Source organism: Podarcis pityusensis (genome assembly GCF_964106645.2).
Source record: "Podarcis pityusensis genome assembly, chromosome: 10".
Taxonomy (NCBI): domain Eukaryota; kingdom Metazoa; phylum Chordata; class Lepidosauria; order Squamata; family Lacertidae; genus Podarcis; species Podarcis pityusensis.
The window spans coordinates 49,646,174-49,667,231 of record NC_138035.1 but is presented as its reverse complement, the minus strand read 5'-3'; the positions used below and the strand labels follow the sequence as shown (position 1 = coordinate 49,667,231).

Here is a 21,058-nt window from a genome sequence, read left to right as displayed (position 1 = left end):
TTCAAATAGAACTAGTGTCCCTATGAACCAAGGGACGGGTAATGTCCTGTTCTCTATTCCAGGGATAGGTTGTCTACTTAAGCATTTACTAAATTATAGGACTGGCATTTTCAAATATGAATTCATATTTACAGCCAGCCAACATTTAAATGGAACAAACAGCTGTGATTTTGAATATCAAGCTTCTTTTGCTCAATTGAAGAGATAGTTTTATTGAAAAATTCCCAATAATTGGGTCTTAAGTGCTCATTTTTCAGCATTAGTTTAACTGATGCTCATTGTAGCATTTGATACACATGCTGAATAGTCTGAAAATTACTGTTCTAGAGGGTAAGGTACAGCATGCAATGTCTACAAAATGGCAATGAAAACAAATTCATTTGTTCTACCTATAAAACCTGTATTCTCTGTGATTTTTTTTTAATGGGCTGTCACTATTCACTTGGTTAACTGCTGCAGGTTTAGAATTTTGAATAACCAGGAAGCCAAACATTTATTTTCACAGGGACCAATTTCCATCCAGTTGTTGTCTGATGAATAATGCATATGTTAGGGGCAATGCAAGCTGTTAATGGGCACAGAAATTGCCCATTGTGCAATTAAACAGCAGGAAAGGTCTACTGTTTTAATGCCCCAAATGTTGGCCTCCTAGATGCACACCTGGAGATGCGGGGGAAATGATGAGGATGTTGAAGTAAATGGACTCTCAGCCTGAGTAGCAGGGCTTTTTTTCCAGAACCTGCTCCTTTTGGCTGATTTTAGATGGCCCAATGTGTTTTTAAAAGGCTTTGAACTTCGTTACAATTCATTCAGGCTACAATATGTAATGTGCTTTATTTTTAGATTTGAACCTGATTCAAGTGGATAGGTTAGAAATCAATGTAGCAAGACCTTGGTAATTATTTTTTAAATTAGCAGATGTCATAAAACAAATGTGTCATGAAAAAAAATAGTGTGTTTATATAATGCTTTTGTCAAAATGTTTAATTGACAACTATCTAGCATCACGAATACACCTAACGTTATTGAAGAATATACAGAAATATACATCCTTCATTTGATTCCAGTAATTTACACCAGTGAAATGCAAAATAACCAGTTTTAAACTCTTAGTAAGGGTGGGCGTTTGAAGAGGTAAAGGGTGATTAACTCATGTGATATACATATAGTCTCAGAAAGAAGATACCGACAAAGCCAAAACGATGATTGATGAATCCTTAGGAGAAAAATGTTCTTTGTTAGTAACTGAAATAGGGAGAAATTGAGGCAAGGTGGCAATTGGTTGAAAATAATCAGATTTTCACTCATCTGTACCTGAAAAATCTGACAAGAGGTATCAACATTGAAATTAGTACTCATATACAACAGTTTCAGAATCCTGGAATTAAACATCTGTTTATTGATAAGAACAGAAATACAGAATTATTTTAAAACAGCAAATTAATACGTACAACGCAAAATTTATAAAATCTTTTAACAACTCATTGTCAGCTTTGATTCTACAATATGATCAAAGAGGGAAAAAAGCCCAGTTTAAAATAGATTCCGTCGTGCTAAATCTTATGAGGTACCCTGCTAGACTGGAAGACACACATTTACCTTTTCCACACAAATGCTTCTTTTTCACAGGCTTGGCTCCAAAGCGCAGTGCATGGAGCAGTAAATGTAAAACCAGCCTTTCCCCTCTCTTCCCTATCCAGGAAACTACCATTGAAAGTGCAGAGACTTTCCAAAGAAACATGTGATGTGGCATGGGGGGACCAGACAATCCTCATGCACAAGTGGAAGGTACTTTGAATCCTCCTAGATGGGAGTCTCACTGATCATCCGAAGGCAAGTGTCTTTCCAAAACGGTGCAGAATCAGCTGTACTTCTATGTAGACACAAAAAGGTATTTGCCTTAAATACCGTATCTTGTCTTGAGCAGTTTAACGGAAGACTCTTTCAATCCTGACTGCTCCAAATGACCAAATAACGAATGTGCAGCTATAAGAAAAGAGAGATTAGTGCATTTCTTAAGCCTTTTAATCAGCTCATATATATATTCTCTGCATGAGACTGCCTGGCAAGTGGCTGGTGAAGAGAAGCGCAGGGCTTTCACAGTCTGGGAGGCTTCAAAATGTTCTTTATCAGCTGCAGGGCAGGCTAACAAAGGCAGAGGTGCAGAGAGGAGAATATCAGGTTCTGTGCTGCTTTGTTACTTTTTTATCATTTCTCTGAGTAGTTTACAGTGTTGTCCACAGGTATTACTGCAAGCTGGGCGAAAGCTAAGAGTAGCAAACAAACAATGCTACAGTATACAGTTGTACCTTGGATCACAAATGCCCTGGAACTCGGACGTTTTGGCTTCTGAATGCTGCAAACCCGAAGTGATTGTTCTGGTTTGCGAACGTTCTTTTGGAACCCGAATGTCTGACAGGGCTTCCGCGGCTTCTGATTGGCTGCAGGAGCTTCCAGCCAATCAGAAGGCGCAATTTAGTTTTTGAAGGTACGACGGTAAACCACTGCTTTTATTCGCCATGTTGCCAAGTGGCCTGAGAGAGTAGACTGTAACAATCATGTAGTTCACTGCTATGGGGGCCCTGCAGCAGAATTCACTGTTAATACTGCAGGTGAGAGGTGACTGATTTGGATTTCTAATACCTACTACTGCCCCCTCATATCTTTTAGATTGCAGAGAAAGCCAAAACTACTTCCAATTGTCTCACTCTGACCACCTCTGAGACCAATTCAGCACTTGTATTCCACAGACTTGCATAAAGACTGGTTGCACTTCTAAAATGTTCTAAACTTAAGAGAAAATAAATGTTGCACATGAAGTAAGAAACAGGTTGGAGCAAGATGTTGCCTCTGATGCAACAATTGTTTTTTAAGCTCCAAAAGAAAGAACTGCAACATTGTACTTTGGGACCCAATTTGCAATATTTTATTTATATTGGGTTGTAAAATATTAGCAGGAGCTTTAAGATTCCTCAGAGAGAGAAATCCAGACACTTTACATTTCCATTTTATACTAACCCAACAGCAGCACCAGAAGCCCAAGCTACCTATTTTTGGTTTTAGGTTTTGCTGGGGTGGAGGGAGCAGGTGATGAAAATTATTTTCTCAAACAATGATGCTGGACAGAATCTCTTTTTAAAAAAAAGGAAAACAACACTTTCGGGATTTTGTTGCAGCAACCAAACTGTGCAATTAGCATGCCTATCTCTAAACCTACCAACTACTAGATTCTATTAGTGACCCATGGTTGCATTTTATTTACCTTTTTTCTCTGAATCAGACATAAACATTACTGCCATATCAAATCTTTTTGATTCGGACAGCTTCTGCAGAATTTCTAAGATGAGTGAAGGTTCTTCTTTCCTGTGTGAGAGGGAAACATTAACATACACCTATAAACAACTTCTTTTGATTGGATAATTTCATGACATGTTTATGGCATTATCAAACTCACGTAAAAAGTGAAAAACAGAATGCATGGATAAAATTAATCAAGTATTAAAACCAATTTATATAAACAAACACTACAACAAACTACAAATCAGATATGATTGTCAATAATCTGATAATTTTGACATATCCAGAAAAGCAACTTGATGACCTTATGTTCCCATGCGCATCCAAAATAAGAATATTTTGTATAAAATATCTTGAAACTGCTCTCGTTTAAGGTGCAACTGTGGTATTTCATTTTGTTCAAAGTAGCATAGCAGCAATCATTTTTGCATAAGAAAAGTTTCCCATGTGAACATCGTTCCAGAATGTTTTCAAGATAATGGATGTATTTTGTGTACTTGCCTCCTACCAACATTACATTAAATTGATAGTCATCTAGTCCTCATTTCCTTGTTTCTGAGGAACTTGATCTTATCTTGCCAGCACTCCTTCAACTCCCCCTTTCTGTGAGTGCAGCATTAATACAGGGTCTTACTAATAATACTAACAGTAATACACATGCTGTGCTTTCTCATAAGCACATCAAAACAACTTAGTTCATACTTCTCAGTGGTAGGGGACATGCTTTGGTTCTATATGACTCAAAGCTCAGTTCTTGGCATCACCGTTAAAAGGATATTTTGAGGCAGGTCAAGATATTCTAGAATATTGATTTCACCTGAAAAGACCCACCTTAAGCAGCTGCCTAAGAAAAACTGAGCAAGCATGGTGACCAAGTTCCACAAATTTTAAGTAGCCTTGGTACAGTTATTATCTCTAGCACATACAGAGGATTTGTATAATCTTGTTTTGATCTTCACACTATGCTTCAGAGACATTCTGAGTGTCTTAAGAGCATAGTGCAAAGCCAGACACTGCATTTCCCATTAACCTGGAACCTGGGCAGAAGGTGCTGACTTTTTGACTTTGTGCTGTGCCTCCAAAGTCAACAATGAGATGCTTCCTCTGCACTCAAGTTACATGGATGGATAGAACAGACAGTCTCATGTTAGACTTTGCGCCACTCTTCAGAGGCATGGTATGATGTCAGAATAAGTGAAGGAACAATTGTTAAGGTGCCCATATATTTATTGCCCATTGTATTGTGAGTCAACTATGGATTTTCATCCAAATATTCTGAAAGGTAAGCATTGAAGTGTTCCAGCTCTAACCAACACTTTGCTGCTGATTTTTTTTCTTACTTTCCCCAAAACTGCTTTGTAAAATATCATTTCTCTTACAGATTATTCAAGCGACACTAATTCCAAGTACTGGCATATTGCTAGTATCGGGCAGAACAACAAGCAGCCAGAAATATGCTCTGGAAAACAGGAAAATTGCTTTTCAGCCAGGAAATGAGTCCAGCTGTTCAATTTACCATCTAAAAATCCATGAACTGAAAAACTTACCCAGTATAAAAATCCTGTAGAATTTTCAAAATTTGGCTAAATACATCTGGATCCAAGGATTTTTGGAACAGATTAGGATAAAGTGAAGGATCAATTTGCTTTGAGAAAACAAAACAAAAACAAAAACAAAGCAGGCATTACACACTATCAGAATTCATCTCCTTGCACAGTGCCTATAGAAACAAAAGCTTGATTGGAAAGAAATCAAGTCAATTAAAACGTTTTATTATACCAGCAGTTTTCAAACTGTTCTAGGGAACAATGGATTTCCTTGGGAGTTTATCACGGTTCTCCAATGAGAGTGATAGTAATGGTGGAACACGCCTCCTTGACGTACAGCTTGCTCCTTTTAATACTGACTGCCCCTCACTCCATACTGGGCAGCATCAGGGAATGCTGGATTTGTTCTCAAGGTCTCTCAGTTCATATGAAGTGACAGTGAGGCTCCCAGGACCAGTATGAATGGAATGTGTGGCCTAGAACATGCTGTAAGATCCTGTGACAGTGTACAGAGGCTGTGACAGGGGAGACCTAGGATTCACAGTCTGCTGCTTAGCAAGGCAGTAAGTACATTGGGCCAGATGCTCTCTCTCAGCTTTACCTACTTCAAAAGGTTATAATGAAAATTGGGGGGGTGGGGAGAAAAGAACCTAAGGTCCTTGGAGGAAGAGCAGGATTTCAACGTAATCAACATATGGTCAGAGGATCTTCTACTGTCTTGCTGATGTGGAAAGAGTTCTCTGAAGGTTAAGGGTTTTAAGACTCCTATACCACAGATAGCTCTACAAGTATATGCAGTTTGATAAGCACTTTCAATACTACAGCTGATGCATGCAATCCTACAGATGGAGAGAATTTCTCCAAGGTACATAAGAAATCCTGTCTTTCCCCTCCAAAGGTACCTCTGATTACACACACACACACACACACAGAGAGAGAGAGAGAGAGAGAGAGAGAGAGATTATCCAGGCATGCACATTGCCAGCAAATATCAGAAGAGAGCAGCAGGGGCTGAGTTTGGTTGAACGAAAGGAGGCAGCTGACTTCCTGCTTCCTTTCAGTCCAAGATCTCTAAGTGGAAGATGGGTGTCCAACTCAATTCTACCCAGATCCATTTTAAAGAACTGCAGGAGCTTCAATTCTACCTTCTCTTTAGCGTAGCACAAGGGCTACAGAGACTCACAGGGAAAGGGAACACACTTGGTTCTAATACTACAGTGGAAGGTTGAATCCTGAAGCCAAGTGGAGTGTCAGCACTCAAATGAAGCACCTATGATGGTTTTAGGGCTGCTGGTGAAGGAGAGGAAGGCCACTCCAAATCCCTAAATAAACGTGAGGCTGCACAGCCAGCACTGGAGCTCCCCTCTCCTCTTGCTATTACCCCAAAAAACCCTGTATGGGACGCCCCACACTGGACACGATGGAATTGGCTTTGGAGACAGCTGCAACCTCTTTGCATGAACTGACTGAGACAGTGAGGCTGATCAACACGTCCCTGAAGCTTCAGTAGGAAAAACTTTCCCTAAAGGTACTATTCATGGACAACAACAAAAAATATGTAATGAAATAAACTAAATAAATCACAAGTTGGAAATTGCTTTACCCTAAAGGAAGGTGTTAAGAAAGCCTGCACTGTAAAGTTACACAACTTGGTAGAAGCCATACTTAGCCATGAAGAAGCTTACCTTCAAGTACGCGTATAATTGATCTGGGTAACCTTTTAATTTTCTGAAATCTGATTCCAGCTGAAAAGAATTCACAGGAACTGGAGGCACAGGGAATGTAAATGCGGGGAGAAGTGTTTGTTTTTCTGTCTTAGTTTGTTTTTTCATAGCACAAGAATGAGATGTAGATGATGGTTTCTCTTTCACGGTGCTTTTGCTGACAGGTCTAAAACATTTAAGGCAGACATGAAGTGGATGATTACCTAGCCTCTACTTGGAGACAGGTTTTACAAAACACGGTTATATTTATTCAAACCAATCTTCAAAATTGGTTCCAGAGTGATTCACACAATTAAAGGGTCCCATCAATAAGACACATGTTAACAACAATTGGCAGACAAAACAGAACTATCAGGAAAACATTTAAAATTCCTAAAACTTAAATGCCAGTGAACAGAAAGATTTTCTTGCACCTGACACCTAAAAGATAACATCAGCACCAAGTGAGCCTCCTTACAGAAGGTATGTCAAAAATGGTGTGTCAAAACTGAGAAGGCCCTCTCTCTGGTTGTCATTTTTTTCAACTTTGACAAAGAGGGAAGAGTAGGAAGGGCCTCTCTCAGCTGTTGATCTGAGAGTCCAAGCTATGGAGAAGGCACTAATTCTGATACTTGGTCCCAACCCATTTATGACTCCCTGATTTAGAGTACAGGACTCTGTTGAAGTAGTTAAAAGAAAACAAAAAAAACCAGAATGGTGGTAGAGACTCCCCTTAACAGATCAGAATCTGTTCTAGTAAAGGACAGGGTCAGGATAAGACATAATGTAAGATTCAGTCTATCTCAATCATGCAAAAAGCTTGCATATAATCGATATATGTGCATTATGGGTGACACTTCATTGGATGTTGTCAAAATGAATTCTGTTCCAACACTAATCCCCACTAAGTAGATTGTGTAGAAAATTGCACAATCTTGTGCAACGTACATTTTCAAAGCCTAATCTTGCAAACAATAGCAACAATATTGGAACACATGATTAAGACTATATGCATCAACAGTACTACTTACACTTGATCTGACATACATTTTAGATTTACTTGCAATGTTTAAAGGGTAAAAATGCCTCAACTATTGTGCAACAAAGTTGGTTATGAATATAAAAGTTCAGAACAAGAGATTTACTTAATACTAAATGCTAATGCACCAAATATTTAACGGTACATTTAATTTGGTGAGGAAAAAAGTGGTAAGAAACAACAATTCTTTAAGCCCATAGTGCTCTGAAAATTATAAACGTCAAAAGGGAATTTTCACAACTAGAAAAGTAAAGCCTTTCCCTATAATTTCATAACGTGAAAGAAAAAAATGTGAAATGTCCAAGCCCTCTCAACACTGATTACAGTGTAGCCATTTGCTCTCCTGTAATTTATATGTCATTCCATTTGGTTTATACTCAAGGGTTGGAACTTTGCTACAAGAATAAAATGTTTACTGTATACCACATACAGCAGACATGTCCAAAGTCCGTTTTTGGGGCCTAATCCGGCCCATGCAGTTTACTCCCTAAAATCCTAAAAAAACTGCAACAACTATCCTAAAAAAAGGTCAACAACTTTGGTCGGGCCCCACTTCATCAAATCTGCCCCTCTTTGAAAAAAAGTTTGGATGCCACTAAATACAGTATAGTGTTCCCTAAAATATATGAGGGGAAAGTTATAAACTCTTCCATTTCTGTACTTACATAACATGTATTAGACCTGAAAAAATAGCCTTGTAGTTTTACTTTTAAGATTCATTCAAAAGGACATACATGCTGTTAAGCCACCATGATTTTTAGCATCAACTGTCTTGAGCTAAAATTATCCTAACCTATATGGAACTAAAAGATCTGATTAAAATCATTACCAAAGTTCCCATTTGTTTATTCCGTTCATAAGGCCTCCTACCCCCATTACCATATGGGTCAATTCACAACTCATAGTAAGCTAATAGTTAATAGTTTATTGTGAACATGTTTGTTTGGAGCAAAACAAACCACTAGTTCTTATTTAATACTAAAATCAGTACTTACTCTATGGTTACAGAATCTCCGATTTCTTCTATTTTCAACAGCTTTGCTTTGGGAGTATCAGCTGAAGAAGAAAAATCATCTTTGCTTGGATTCTGTGCAGATGTTGAGGTATTTGTTGCTTCTACACTTGCAGAAACGGACTGATTAGGTTGCGGATTGGAGGTAGCCAGCAAATTTGCGGTCAGAATCTCACCATCCACTTCTTCAATGATTACTCTTCTCAAGGGTTTCTAAACAAAACAGAACCATGCAGGGGGTTAGTTACAGCGGTTTTAACATACCTGTGAACAACTGGGTGCATTCTCAAAGCTTACCTGTGCCTGTCATAGCAAATATGAAAATCCCGATACTAAGAGGTTGTTTGTGGCATAAAACTTTTGTAGGCAATCACAGGAAGACACACTCACCCTTTTAGTACACACACACACACACACACACAGCACTGGAATCTGCCTCCTATCAACTGATCTCACCCCAAATGTGTATGGCAGTATTTATAAGACCACACCTTCTAAACTTTTTTTTTTTTTAAATCCTCTTTGTATCTTCCTCTCTTATGATACTAGACAGAGATATGGCTCGCCATTCAGATCCATGTAAACTACTTAGGATGCACTTTTCTCCTCCCACACCTCTGCCCTTTGTGGAAATTTCTCTTTATTTCATACCAGCAAACATCCTGCCTGTAACTTCCCTTCCTGAACAAACTGATCCTCTTCTTTACAACACTTCAAGCCCACACAAGTTTGCCCTGCTCTCACTAACCTTATCCTTGGGATAAAAACACCTGATACCTTCATCATTTGTACTTACTTTTGATCTAAGATGCAAGGGTTTATCAATGGGTTTCACTAGATTTTGTGCTTCTGTTTCCTTTTGTGATAGTCCAGGACATTCCGTGCCCGTCCACAGCCCTTTTGCAATTGATTCCTTTAAAAGATTAGTAAATAACCATCCATGAAAATCGGAATGATTTATAACTCAGAAAAATACTCAAAGTAATTTAAGGAAGTAACTAGGGAGATACTGAAGTACAACACACTTACATTCTTAAGTTTCATTAGTTCATTTACTGCTTGCTTATTTCCAGGTTCCAGGTTCAAAACAGTTTCAAAATCTGATGAATTTACATCAAGAAACACCAATTTAATGTAATGTAACGATAATTAGTTTTAACACTTAATTTACACGTATTTATCTGCAATTGTTAAGACATGATCCATTATCAAACGTTAACCATTTGGAAGTCCCACTGAATCCAACTGGTCTCCCAAAGAAGACTTTCCCCACTATAATAAATGTGATTTCCATGACTATGGCATGCTCAAGTATCTAATTATTAATGAACTACTGAAATGCAATAACAGTAACTAATGGTCATTATTTATTAAAATGTAAGCTACTGTGAATGAAATTTTGCAATAGCAAGGAAATGGGAACTAAGCAATTTTCATGCTCTCTTTCAGTGCAAAATAGCTTTACAATGGTGCCTCGCAAGACGAAATTAATTCGTTCCGTAAGTCTCTTCGTCTTGCGAGTTTTTCGTCTTGCGATGCACGGTTTCCCATAGGAATGCATTGAAAATCAATTAATGCGTTCCTAGGGAAACCGCCTTCAGACCAGGTCCGGGGACAGTCTGTCCCCCGACCTCTTCTGAAGGCTGGGGGGGGGGGGACGAGGGCTTTTCTTCCCACCCCCAGCATTTTAAAAAACCCCGGGACAGCGGAGGACTTCTCCCCTGTCCGGGCAATCTTAAAATGCTGGCGGGCGGCATTTTAAAATCGCCCCGGGACAGCGGAGGACTTCTCCGCTGTCCGGGGCGATTTAAAAGCCCCTGGGAAGGCAGGCGGGGGGACAAAGACTTTTGCCCCCCGCCAGCCTTCAGAAGAGGTCCTGGACCTCTTCTGAAGGCGGGCGGGGGGCGAAAGTCTTTGCTCCCCCCGCCTGCCTTCAAAAGCCCTCCGGGACAGGCAGGCAGGGGGGAGCAAAGACTTTCGCCCCCCGCCCGCCTTCAGAAGAGGTCCAGGACCTCTGCTGAAGGCGGGCGGGGGGGCGAAAGTCTTTGCTCCCCCCCGCCTGCCTTCAAAAGCCCTCCGGGACAGCGGAGAAACGCGCTGTGTTTCTCCGCTCTCCCGGGAAGGCAGGCAGGGGGGAACAAAGACTTTCGCCCCCCGCCCGCCTTCAGAAGGTGTTCCCTCCCCGTCGCCCGGCTTCGGAACGATGCTCCGAAGCCAGGCGGCGGGGGCAGGTGTTCCCGCCCCGCCGCCCGGCTTCGGAGCACCGTTCCGAAGCCGGGCGGCGGGGGCAGGTGTTCCCTCCCCGCCGCCCGGCTTCGGAGCATCATTCCGAAGCCCGGCGGCGGCGGGAGGAGGCGTTCCCGCCCCACCGCCCGGCTTCGGAGGAGGTCCGAGGACAGTGGGGAAGACGCGCTGCACTTCCCCGCTGTCCCGGATATTTCCCTATGGGCTGTCGTCTTGCGAAGCAAGCCCATAGGGAAATTCGTCTTGCGAAGCGCCTCCAAAACGGAAAACCCTTTCGTCTAGCGGGTTTTCCGTCTTGCGAGGCGTTCGTCTTGCGAGGTACCACTGTACTTCTTTTGAATCAGCAGTACCAGCCTTGACTCCAATGAAGCAGGATGCAAGGCCCAATTTCAAATACCAAATTGATTAGATTCTCAATTAGCAATTTAGACAGGGTCCTGATTCTGCCACATCGCCTTCAATGTGAGAGTCTCCTTATGGAAATAAAATTAAATTTCAGTGCTATTCCCTGGGCAAAGGTTAAGTGGGTAGGAGCACATACATGTTCCCCCTTACAGTGGCCCAACTATATCAGGCAAACATGGCAGCTCAGAAAATCTAGGTGTTTAAAAAACCCAGTTACTTTCTGCCCAAGCTTTGCTGCTATCATACCGGATTGCTGTTGGTGGACTGGGGCTGTTGCACTGAGAAATTATGATTGAGCAAAAACTTCATTAAAAGATAACATCAAGCACACATCCATTAAAAATCCCACCTTGCATAGCTTCTTTTAGTTTTCCCAGTGCAGCTCTCGCAGTCCCTCTTCTGGCATAAGCTTTTGAGTAGTTGGAATCTAGTAATACAGCTTGAGTACAATCTTCCTCTGCCTCTTCATATCTCATCATCAAGAGAAAACATTTAAAAGGATTACTTAGTAGTGCAGATCCCATCAGATATTGTTTCTTACAGTCTACAGTCTTTCCAACAAATTCTGACCAAAGTTTGCATATCTATGTCACATATGAGCAAATATGAGAATTATATGCTACTAGAAGCTGTGTATTCTATCTCTAGAGCTGAACAGACCTTTCTCAATGTGATTACATTAAAGAAGTGCTTGGATTAAAAACCAATATGTTGCCTAAATTTAAACTTTATGTGACCGTTATTTGGAAAGTTCAAAAACATTTAGTTGAATATGCTACAAAGAGTATCAACTTATAGCAGAGTTGCTCTCTGGTCTTGACAATGTAACAGCTACAGTACCAATCTGAACCTGAGCAGAGGTTTCCAAACTTTTCATGTTGATGACACACTTTTTAGACATGCATCATTTCACAAAAGAGTAATCCAATTTTACTAGCAAACCGGAGGTTAAACTAACCTCTTTCCAGCCCCGGGAGGAGTGAGGGGAGCGTTCACGTGACACACCTACACACTGCAGATGACAGACTAATGTGTAGTGACACAGTTTGGAAAGCTCTGCTCTAAAGGAATACTTTATTCTGCTTCACTGGTTGAATATTAAAACTTGATGAATAAAATGCAATGAGAATGGGTGAGGAGATCGTAGCTCTGAATTCCTCCATTAAGTCATTCTTGTAATATATGAAAGTAGTGCTTACATTAGCTACTTGGTTATGTACAGAAGTTTTAATTTCACACACAAAAAAAATTTTCAGATCAGTTCGGTGAAGTGCAAAACAGCATTAGATCAACCCAAGCTATGACATAATCTCCACTGTTCTTGTGGGAACAAAATGTTGTGTTGTACTGTTTATTGGTGTGTTATATGAAAATTAATTAAGATTGTTTTATAATAGATACTGATGAGAGTGCAATTAGTAAAAAGCTTTGCTTATGAATATGTATTTCCAAAAAAATTTCAAAAGACAGAATTGATTTAAATGCTAAGAAAATACGCAGATCATGCGGAATTGCAAGTTCAAGAGCACACACTTTTGAATTTTCAGGTAGGCCATAGCTCTGTTGGCTGGAAGAAGCGCATTGGTGCCATCTGCTGCTATTCCACGTGTGTAGCATTCTATTGCTATTTCATATTTCCCTTCTTTGAAATAGCCATTTCCCTGTGATATTTGGGGAAGAGAAACAGTGCATACATCAACAATTGCATCTTCATACAAATGAGCAGCACTTCAAAAATTAAGACTTTATTCAATATCTCACACACTCCTGCATGTGAAAGAAGGGAATAGAAGTAGTGACAGGGTGTGCTTTTTCAGACAGCAACGTAGCATTTCAGAATGTCTGGCATATGGCAACACAATACAATCATATAGCAGCTGGGCCAGGGCTGGGACTACATCAGAATAATGTAAATCTAGTGTTTTAACACTTGGTCACTTTAAAGAAACCACACAACTAACTAAACACTAGACACTTATTCCATTTGTCACAGACATGGGTTCCAGTTCTACATGGTGCAGAATTGTGAAAAAGACTTCCACAATGCAATGAATTCTGAACCACTATAAAATTCCACCACAACTCCCACAAATATCTTAAACATTATATGTTCTATTTACCAAATCTTTTTCTGCCATAGCCTTTTGCTTTAGCTGCTCCTCCTCAGTTTGTTTCTGTTCTGTTATTTCAGTGTTGGTAAAGACATCTGATTCTTCAGTTTGGAAGCCTTCTTTCGACAGGAGAGCCTAATATAAGACGTAAGACATGCAAAACATTTATACTACATAGCAAAAAATAAAATCATGTTCATTGGGCAAATTTAAATTATTTACCTGTTCGATTTTCCTAAGTTCAGTTTTTGCTTCAAAGTTGTCTGCATCCAACTCCAAAACCTTTTCGTAATCTGACAGCAGGACATGAAAATATACATTAATAGGGTGAAAAGCATGAACCTTTAGGGAAAATGTAAGCTACGGCTTGCTAATTGTATCAGCAGTGCTTCTTGTATAGGAAATGCACTGACATACCTCACTTAAAAAGCAAAACAAGTAAGTAAATAGTTCTCAAAGTAACCTCCCAAAAGTTTAATAGCATTATTACCCAACTACATAAACTAGAAGATAACACCAAACACATTTATATTTCATCAATAGGTATCACAGTCTCTAGACTTCATTTTGAGGGAAGACGGAAAACAGATCTCATCACATTTCAGAACACTGTTATTCTCCAACAGTTTGTAATTATGTTTCACCCTGGGCAATTTTCAACTTCAGCAAACATGAATCTAAGACAATCTTGTTACTTTTCCAGAATTAGGGACATGTAAATAAGAAAATATTTAACCAAAATTAACTGCAGGTGGAGTAAAGTTCAATGAAAATCTGCAAAATGACCTTTTTTTAAAAAAAGTCATTTCTCCAATGTAATTTTTTTTACAGAGACTTACTAAAGAAGGGGAACAAATATAAGAAGTCTCTTCTAAGATTGTACAACCAATAATGTCCAGTGACATTTGAGATACAGCATATTTTACTTAAAATTAATAATATATGGGTGTTTCCCAGAATCTTGTTCAATTGAGAAGTTTCTCAGGATGCTGTATACATTAATTAATTGGCTGAACTCTTCCATGCATGCTTCAGAGACAGGGCAAATTGAAGATTTAATGCTGAAATTGGTATATGGCCAAACCACTAAGTCAATCCATAAATCAGAAAGTTATTTATCTAGAACAGGCATGTGGGGAACCTTTGGCCCTGCATATGTTGCTGAACTACAACTCCCATGAGCCCCAGCAAGCATGGTTAATGGCCTGGGATGAAAAGAGCTGTGGCTGAGCAATGTCTTTTGACAGCCAAAATGAATGAGTATTAAACATACAGAAACAGAAAATCCAACATACCTTCTTTAGCACCGTCAAAATTTTGCAAAGCAAAGCGAGCGGCTCCTCTTCTGGCATAAGCCTTTGTATAATTTTTGTTTAGGGCAAGTGCTAAGTTACAATCAGATTCAGCCACAGAATACCTGCAACAATATTGTAGGTTTGTCATCCCAAATGCATGTTCCTTAAAAGCATGCAAACAGAAACCCATGCAATTCACAGAAATGTGGGTATGAACATTATATTATACCCTTCAGTATATTCTGTCCCCCACTGTCTGACAGGGCAGCCACAGCATGCGACTCCGATGTTTCCTACCACCCTCTTCAAGGAGTCAATGCTCATAAAATGGGACCACTTCAGAAATGTTTGCCTCTGCACTTTCAGGATGCTGAGCATCAATACCAGCTTCTGATAAGGCACTAATTTCCCATTTTCTTTGTCAATTAATCTATCAAATGGCAAACTGAAATGGTTGAGCATTGACAGGTTTAAAACCAAAACAAGGCTACTGAAAAAGAAGAGGGGGAGCTGAATGCTTAAGGAAATCCTGAAATACCAAAGTATCCAAAACAAGCCTTACTTTTTCAGTCGAAAAAAAGCAGATGATCTGTTTGTGGGCAAAACAGGATTGTAAGGATCTGCATTCATTCCTTTTGTGTAACATTCAATTGCAGCATCATAATTTCCTTGCTTAAAATAATTATTACCCTGTTAAACAAAATATAGTGATCAGTGATGTGAATATACTTCAAACTGATTCCCCTCCCCAAAATGTTACTTTTCTTGCATCTTGGGAATTGTGCTTGCCAGCTTTCAGGATTTTGTGGCCCATGTTCAACCCTATTCAGATGGAACCCTTGAAAAAGACCTCAGCAAGACTCACTTGCATCCTAACCTACACCATGGCTTATTTTGAAGATAAAATGAGGAAAGGAATATAAATGCAAATAAATAATATAATAAAATTTTGGGAAGATGGCACATATTCATAATCTCTCTAGCCCCAATTCACACTTCTGTTTATAAATGACTTCCATAACCACAAATTCTAGCAGTTTTCAGATCTCACTGTCAATCACACAACCTGCACTGGGAGATAAGAGTTGAGCAGGACGGAAGAGTGTGACTGTCACCAATTTTCCAAAACATCTATAGCTTTTACTAGGTTGGGTTTCCTTCTTCTTGTTGTTTTTACAGAAAATATAACATGATTTAGAGTAAGTAAATACCACAATTCCGAACTGCCTATCTCAAGAAGATCATCAATATAACAAACAAAAGAAGATCAAATCACCATGCTGCCCATAACACGTCTTAAAATAATTAGATAAGGAATGAGTCATGGTAAAATATCCGAAAATGTCTGGCGTTAATCTCTTGGTTTCAAGGTTTAATCTGAAGGTGCATCCTAAAGGGTTTTAGGAGAAAACAAAAGTGTCCCTCATTCTGAAAGACCAAAATAACCTTCTCTTTCTCAGCAAGAGCCTTTTCTGTGTCTATGCGTATTCCATCTTCTTCAGAATCTGATTCTAGAGACACTGAATCATGGGTGCTATCTTCCTTATCAAGTTCTTCAAGTATCTTATCCTGAAATGACACACATTTGAAGAAAATTACAAATTAAAAAAATTAAAGAGTGAATAAACAAAGTAGTAAAAAACAGTGAATGTCTTATTAAATATTAGTTATATCACTAACATTCATCCACGTATTTCACCCAACTCCTATCCAACCAGCTAAAGCAAACTGTCTTTTCACTTTTTAAATAAAGATTTCCGTTATCAGAGCTAAAGTAATATCACAAAATGGAGTAACTGCTTCTGAAAGTAAAACTTTTCTGCCCAAAGCCATTTCAGAAGGAATGTTAGAAATGAATTTCTGGGAAGTATTTTTTTGAAATTCCACTTTGGAGTGGACAAGGTCATCCGTCATTACCGGCCTTCATGGACTGATAAGGGAGAGAGCTTTGAGCACTTGTTTATACAGCTGGTTTTTGGCTCAAGAGCTCAAGTTACAGCATTTTAGAAATGCTCCCTTGGAAAAGGGAAAAAGTGGATTTTGGGTCCCTGCACAGAAACCCATTCCTTCAAATTAAGCCTGAATACTTAAGCTAATTTAGTTCTACTGACTGTTGTATAATTGACAGCCTGTTTATACATACACTGAATGAGGTGGTAGAATTTGGGTCTGTATCACTTCAGAGTGCGGGAAAAGGAGTGATGTCATATTTTGGATTACTTCCCCATATTAAAAACTTACTTTAGCCTCTCCAGAATGTGCTCACTAAATGTGAAATAAATGCTTTACATGAAAACAGACCCCCCGCCCGGCACACCCACCCTTCCTGAAGTCTGTAGCGTCACATGTTACAACTAGAAATCTACAACATTTTTCTACAGTATATAGAATGCCCCAAGACAACCCAGAAATACATTTTCTTGTGACTAAATCTGCCTTTGGTGAAATTTACTTTAGCTAAAATCTTAGGCTAGGGTACAAGAATGTAATCTGGACAACGGTGCTCCTGTGCAACATCTATTCGTTTTAATTGGATAAGCACAGATCAGAAATGTTAATTAATCTATGTCCATCTTAATTATCTCATGAATTAGACTACAGTCTAATAAAACATACAGACAATATGTTTCACCAATAAAGTGTAATATTCTTTAGTTGAACCTTCGGAGGTATTTGAGTTTTGTTTCAGTGCTGGCTAGTCACGGTAACCCATGCTCTAGTGACCTCCCATTTGTATTACTGCAATGCACTCGTTATGGGGCTACCCTTGAAAAGGGTCCAGAAGCTACAGCTAGTGATGGATATTACTTCCAGATTATTGACTGAGGCAGTAAGATGGGATCACCTATCCTAAAAGCTCTGCACTGGCCACTTGTATAATACCAGACGTGATTCAAAGTAGTGATGGATTGCTTGAGGTCCCCAACAATATTTAGGATGAAGAGATGTGCAGAAGGGCATTCGCTATGGTAGGTCCCTGAATCTGGAATTATTTTTCCAATGTTTCCCATTGTTGGCCTTCAGATACCAAATGAAAACAGTTACCTTTGCCTTGGCCTTTCCAGTTTTACAAATAAGAGGTGTTCTATTGAGCAACACATGTATTTCCGTTTTAAATAATTTGCTACAAGTTTTTTTAAAAATTGTATATATGTTTTATGGTTCTTTTATCATTATTTTGTTCACATGGTTGCTGTACATCGCCCTGGGCTCTTCCTAAGTAAGATAAAAGTGTAAATTTTAAAAAATGATGTTTGAATTTGTAATTGTATTTTTAAAATTTCATAGCATGCTTTAATGTTACATACTTAAATCCCACAAAACAAAACTCTGTATTTTTCCTAGCATTTTAATAACTAGATTCAGCTTACCACATCAAGCTTCCCCCATGCCTCATAATCGTAAGATTTTATCTTATTCTTTTTATTTTCTTCAGTAGTTTTCTTAGAGATGGCTTTAACTTTGTTTTTCTTCCTTTTCTTATAAGCTTCATTTCGAATTGGTGGTAAATCCTAAATATCAGAAAAAGTTGCTATTCAGTATCAGAAAACTTAATAAATAAATTGATTTGCCCTTTTCTAGTTCCCATAGTACACAAGCAGATTTATTGGCCATTGATGAGGATGTATATTCCCAAATGCACTAAAGGAAGACTCATCCAGATATGCGACCCACTTAAACAATCTCTATGCTGCGTGTAGTTCCATTCTTCCCCTGCTCCCAAAGGGATCTCTTCTTTCAGAGAAAGTAGCTGTGAATGGCAAGGGAGCTGCTTAAACTGGGGAAACAATTGCAATATTACATATGATTCTATCTTGAAAAGAATGGCACTATGCATCATTGTTTGTTGAAAGTTATGACCTAAATGTTTCAGAGTTTACAAAGAGTCTCCTTTTGCTTTGTAAAAAAGGAAACCTAAGTATATGACTTCCCGCCAAACAAACATGCTAAGCACAAAATGGCAAAAACTACATCAGTAATACAAGTGATTTATTTGTAGTTTCACTTGAAATTTAAAAAGGACATATTTCTACTTGTAAGCATCCCTGTCAATCCTAGTATCAGATAACTGAATTTACCTTGACTGGAACTCCACTCTGTTGCCGTAAATTGCAATCCTTTTCTTTAATATCCTTTTCCCAATTTTCTAATTCTTTCACAAAATCTTGCAACTCTTCTGCATTTTGTCTTATTTGCATCTGTAACTCAATTGCTTTATTTGGTGAAGTCATCTGGTAATTAAAAGGTTTTGGGAAATGTCAGGCTACTAACAAACATTTGCAGATACTAGATTAAGGAAAGAAAAAAAGAGAAAAGTATTAGTGTCCTTGAGTACTGAAATAAGCAACGTCATCTGATGATACGATAAATTTAGTGGGGAAAAGCAGGCTACTATCATTCTAAAAGCCCCTTACTAAAAAAATAACGAAACTAGACTGAATTATACAGAGCCACAGGAAATTAGACCATTAAACATATGCCCAGTCCACTAACATGCAAAGTTGGGGGGGGGGTGTCTTATTTTCACAATAAAACCATCATGTAGCAGAGATGTACTAAACCCACCCCTCTATTGCATTGCACCTTGCATTTGTTGAGTACTCCACATACTTTTCTTCTTTCTTAAGCTACAAATGGTGAAAACTGCCAGAAGCCCCTTAAAATACCAACACCAATGAATTTTCAGTGCCAATTAAAAACCAACCAAGGGTGGGGGAAGTCAACCATCTGGCCAGATTTTGAGCCATAATTATTGCTGCGACTTTATTGTCCCTATTATTATTATTATTACAATCACGACCAACATTTGTATACTGCGCTATAGTATACCCTATACCCACAGGTTCCATTTATTTACTTTCTTTGCTCATAGTTGTTTTGGCCAGAGTTTATAGTGATGTATCATTTCAATGAGGGACGTGGGTGGCGCTGCGGGTTAAACCACAGAGCCTAGGACTTGCTGATCAGAAGGTTGGCGGTTCGAATCCCAGCAATGGGGTGAGCTCCCGTTGTTCGGTCCCTGCTCCTGCCAACCTAGCAGTTCGAAAGCACATCAAAGTGCAAGTAGATAAATAGATACCGCTCCGGTGGGAAGGTAAACGGCGTTTCTGTGCGCTGCTCTGGTTTTGGTGTTCTGTTGTGCCAGAAGCGGCTTAGTCATGCTGGCCACATGACCTGGAAAAACTGTCTGCGGACAAACGCCGGCTCCCTCGGCCTATAGAGCGAGATGAGCACCGCAACCTCAGAGTCGGTCACAACTGGACCTAATGGTCAGGGATCCCTTTACCTTTTATCATTTCAATGAAGGATGGGGCAGAAATGTTTCAATAAATAAATAAATAAATAACAAAATGAATCATTGCACGGTGGCAAGGGATTGCTTTCTCTGCAGAGGCTCACCTGGTGCCGTTGCTATGTATCTTCAGGTGCCAGCCAAAAACACAGTTTTTAAAGCAGGCAACTTTAGCTTTTAACGACCTATATGGCCTTTTGGAGTGGGCAGGAAGTTTTAATGTATACACCCCCTGGCTTTAATGCATGCATGGTTTTCTTTTTGGATAAGCTCCTCTGGCAAAACAGTGCCCAACAAGTAAATTACCCTGTAAATAGTGCCCTTGGACCAAACTTTTCTTTTCTTTTTCAAACTGCAGAGGTCAGACCACTCCACCCCCACCCCTCCTGCTGTATACAGGAATAGAACAGACACGTGTTCAGAGACACGTAACAGTTCGTTCTTCAGCAACAGCGCTTGGACAGACTTGGAGGCGATGTTCCCCTCACTAAATTCAAGGCGAAGTTCGTATAAAGATACGACAGCTACGCGTAAGACGACGGGAGTCTGACAGAAACCTCCCTGGGAAATTACCTCCGAGTCAAACCGAACAGTGAACGTGAGAATGGCACGATCTTGTTTGGTGTGTCCGCCCCCCCCCCCCGGTTTCAAGGGGGCTCTCGAAGGCCCCGGCCCTCACACTGCCAAAGTGGAGCCTTCCCCGGGCCAGAGTCGCCGCCGGCCGGCCCCGAGACTCCCTCCCTCAGGCAGCCGCCCCACCTGTCCATCGACGGCGCCCGCAGCCTCCTTACCTGCGCGAGGTTTGGTCCTGCCTTCTCGCGCTCCCCAGCCGCCACTCCGCAGGCCGAGCGCCGCGCTCCTTTCCCAGAATCCCGCGCGCGACAGAGCAGTGACGTAAAACTCCCCTTGCGAAAAAAGGTAGTTTTGTGGTAACCATAGAAAGGACCCTCGGCCTTATCTGACGCCTGCGCAGTTTAGTTTGCCTGCTGCCTCTAGTGCCATGGATACCGTCTGATTCCCCTCCCCTCTTCATTTCCGCCTTCCAGCCCTCTCCTCGCTCCGTTCGGTGATTGGTTCAAAAGAAGCAGCCGGAGGCAGTTCTATCTTTCCTT

General features: G+C 39.9%; 1 protein-coding gene and 1 long non-coding RNA gene across 3 annotated transcripts in view; both read right to left on the bottom strand.

The window, feature by feature from the left end:
* LOC308486080 overlaps positions 1–21,058 on the bottom strand; it is a 234,704-nt gene that overhangs the window by 169,667 nt on the left and 43,979 nt on the right. The gene's annotated exons all lie outside the window — the stretch shown is intronic.
* Positions 1,380–20,722, bottom strand: RPAP3 (RNA polymerase II associated protein 3). Of its 2 annotated transcripts, none has more exons than XM_081022346.1 (17): positions 20,706–20,722; positions 18,733–18,885; positions 18,025–18,165; positions 16,100–16,222; positions 15,216–15,343; positions 14,654–14,775; positions 13,581–13,651; positions 13,368–13,493; positions 12,781–12,908; positions 11,597–11,718; positions 9,628–9,698; positions 9,395–9,511; positions 8,582–8,811; positions 6,530–6,734; positions 4,845–4,942; positions 3,263–3,363; positions 1,380–1,986 (listed from the first exon to the last, which is right to left on the bottom strand). In XM_081022346.1, exons 2-17 carry the CDS (start codon positions 18,883–18,885, stop codon positions 1,901–1,903), a joined length of 2,022 nt encoding a protein of 673 aa, XP_080878472.1. In that variant the 5' UTR covers positions 20,706–20,722; the 3' UTR covers positions 1,380–1,900. The 2 variants fall into 2 exon arrangements, with proteins under 2 accessions (XP_080878472.1, XP_080878471.1); XM_081022345.1 differs by lacking the exon at positions 20,706–20,722 and adding an exon at positions 20,520–20,642.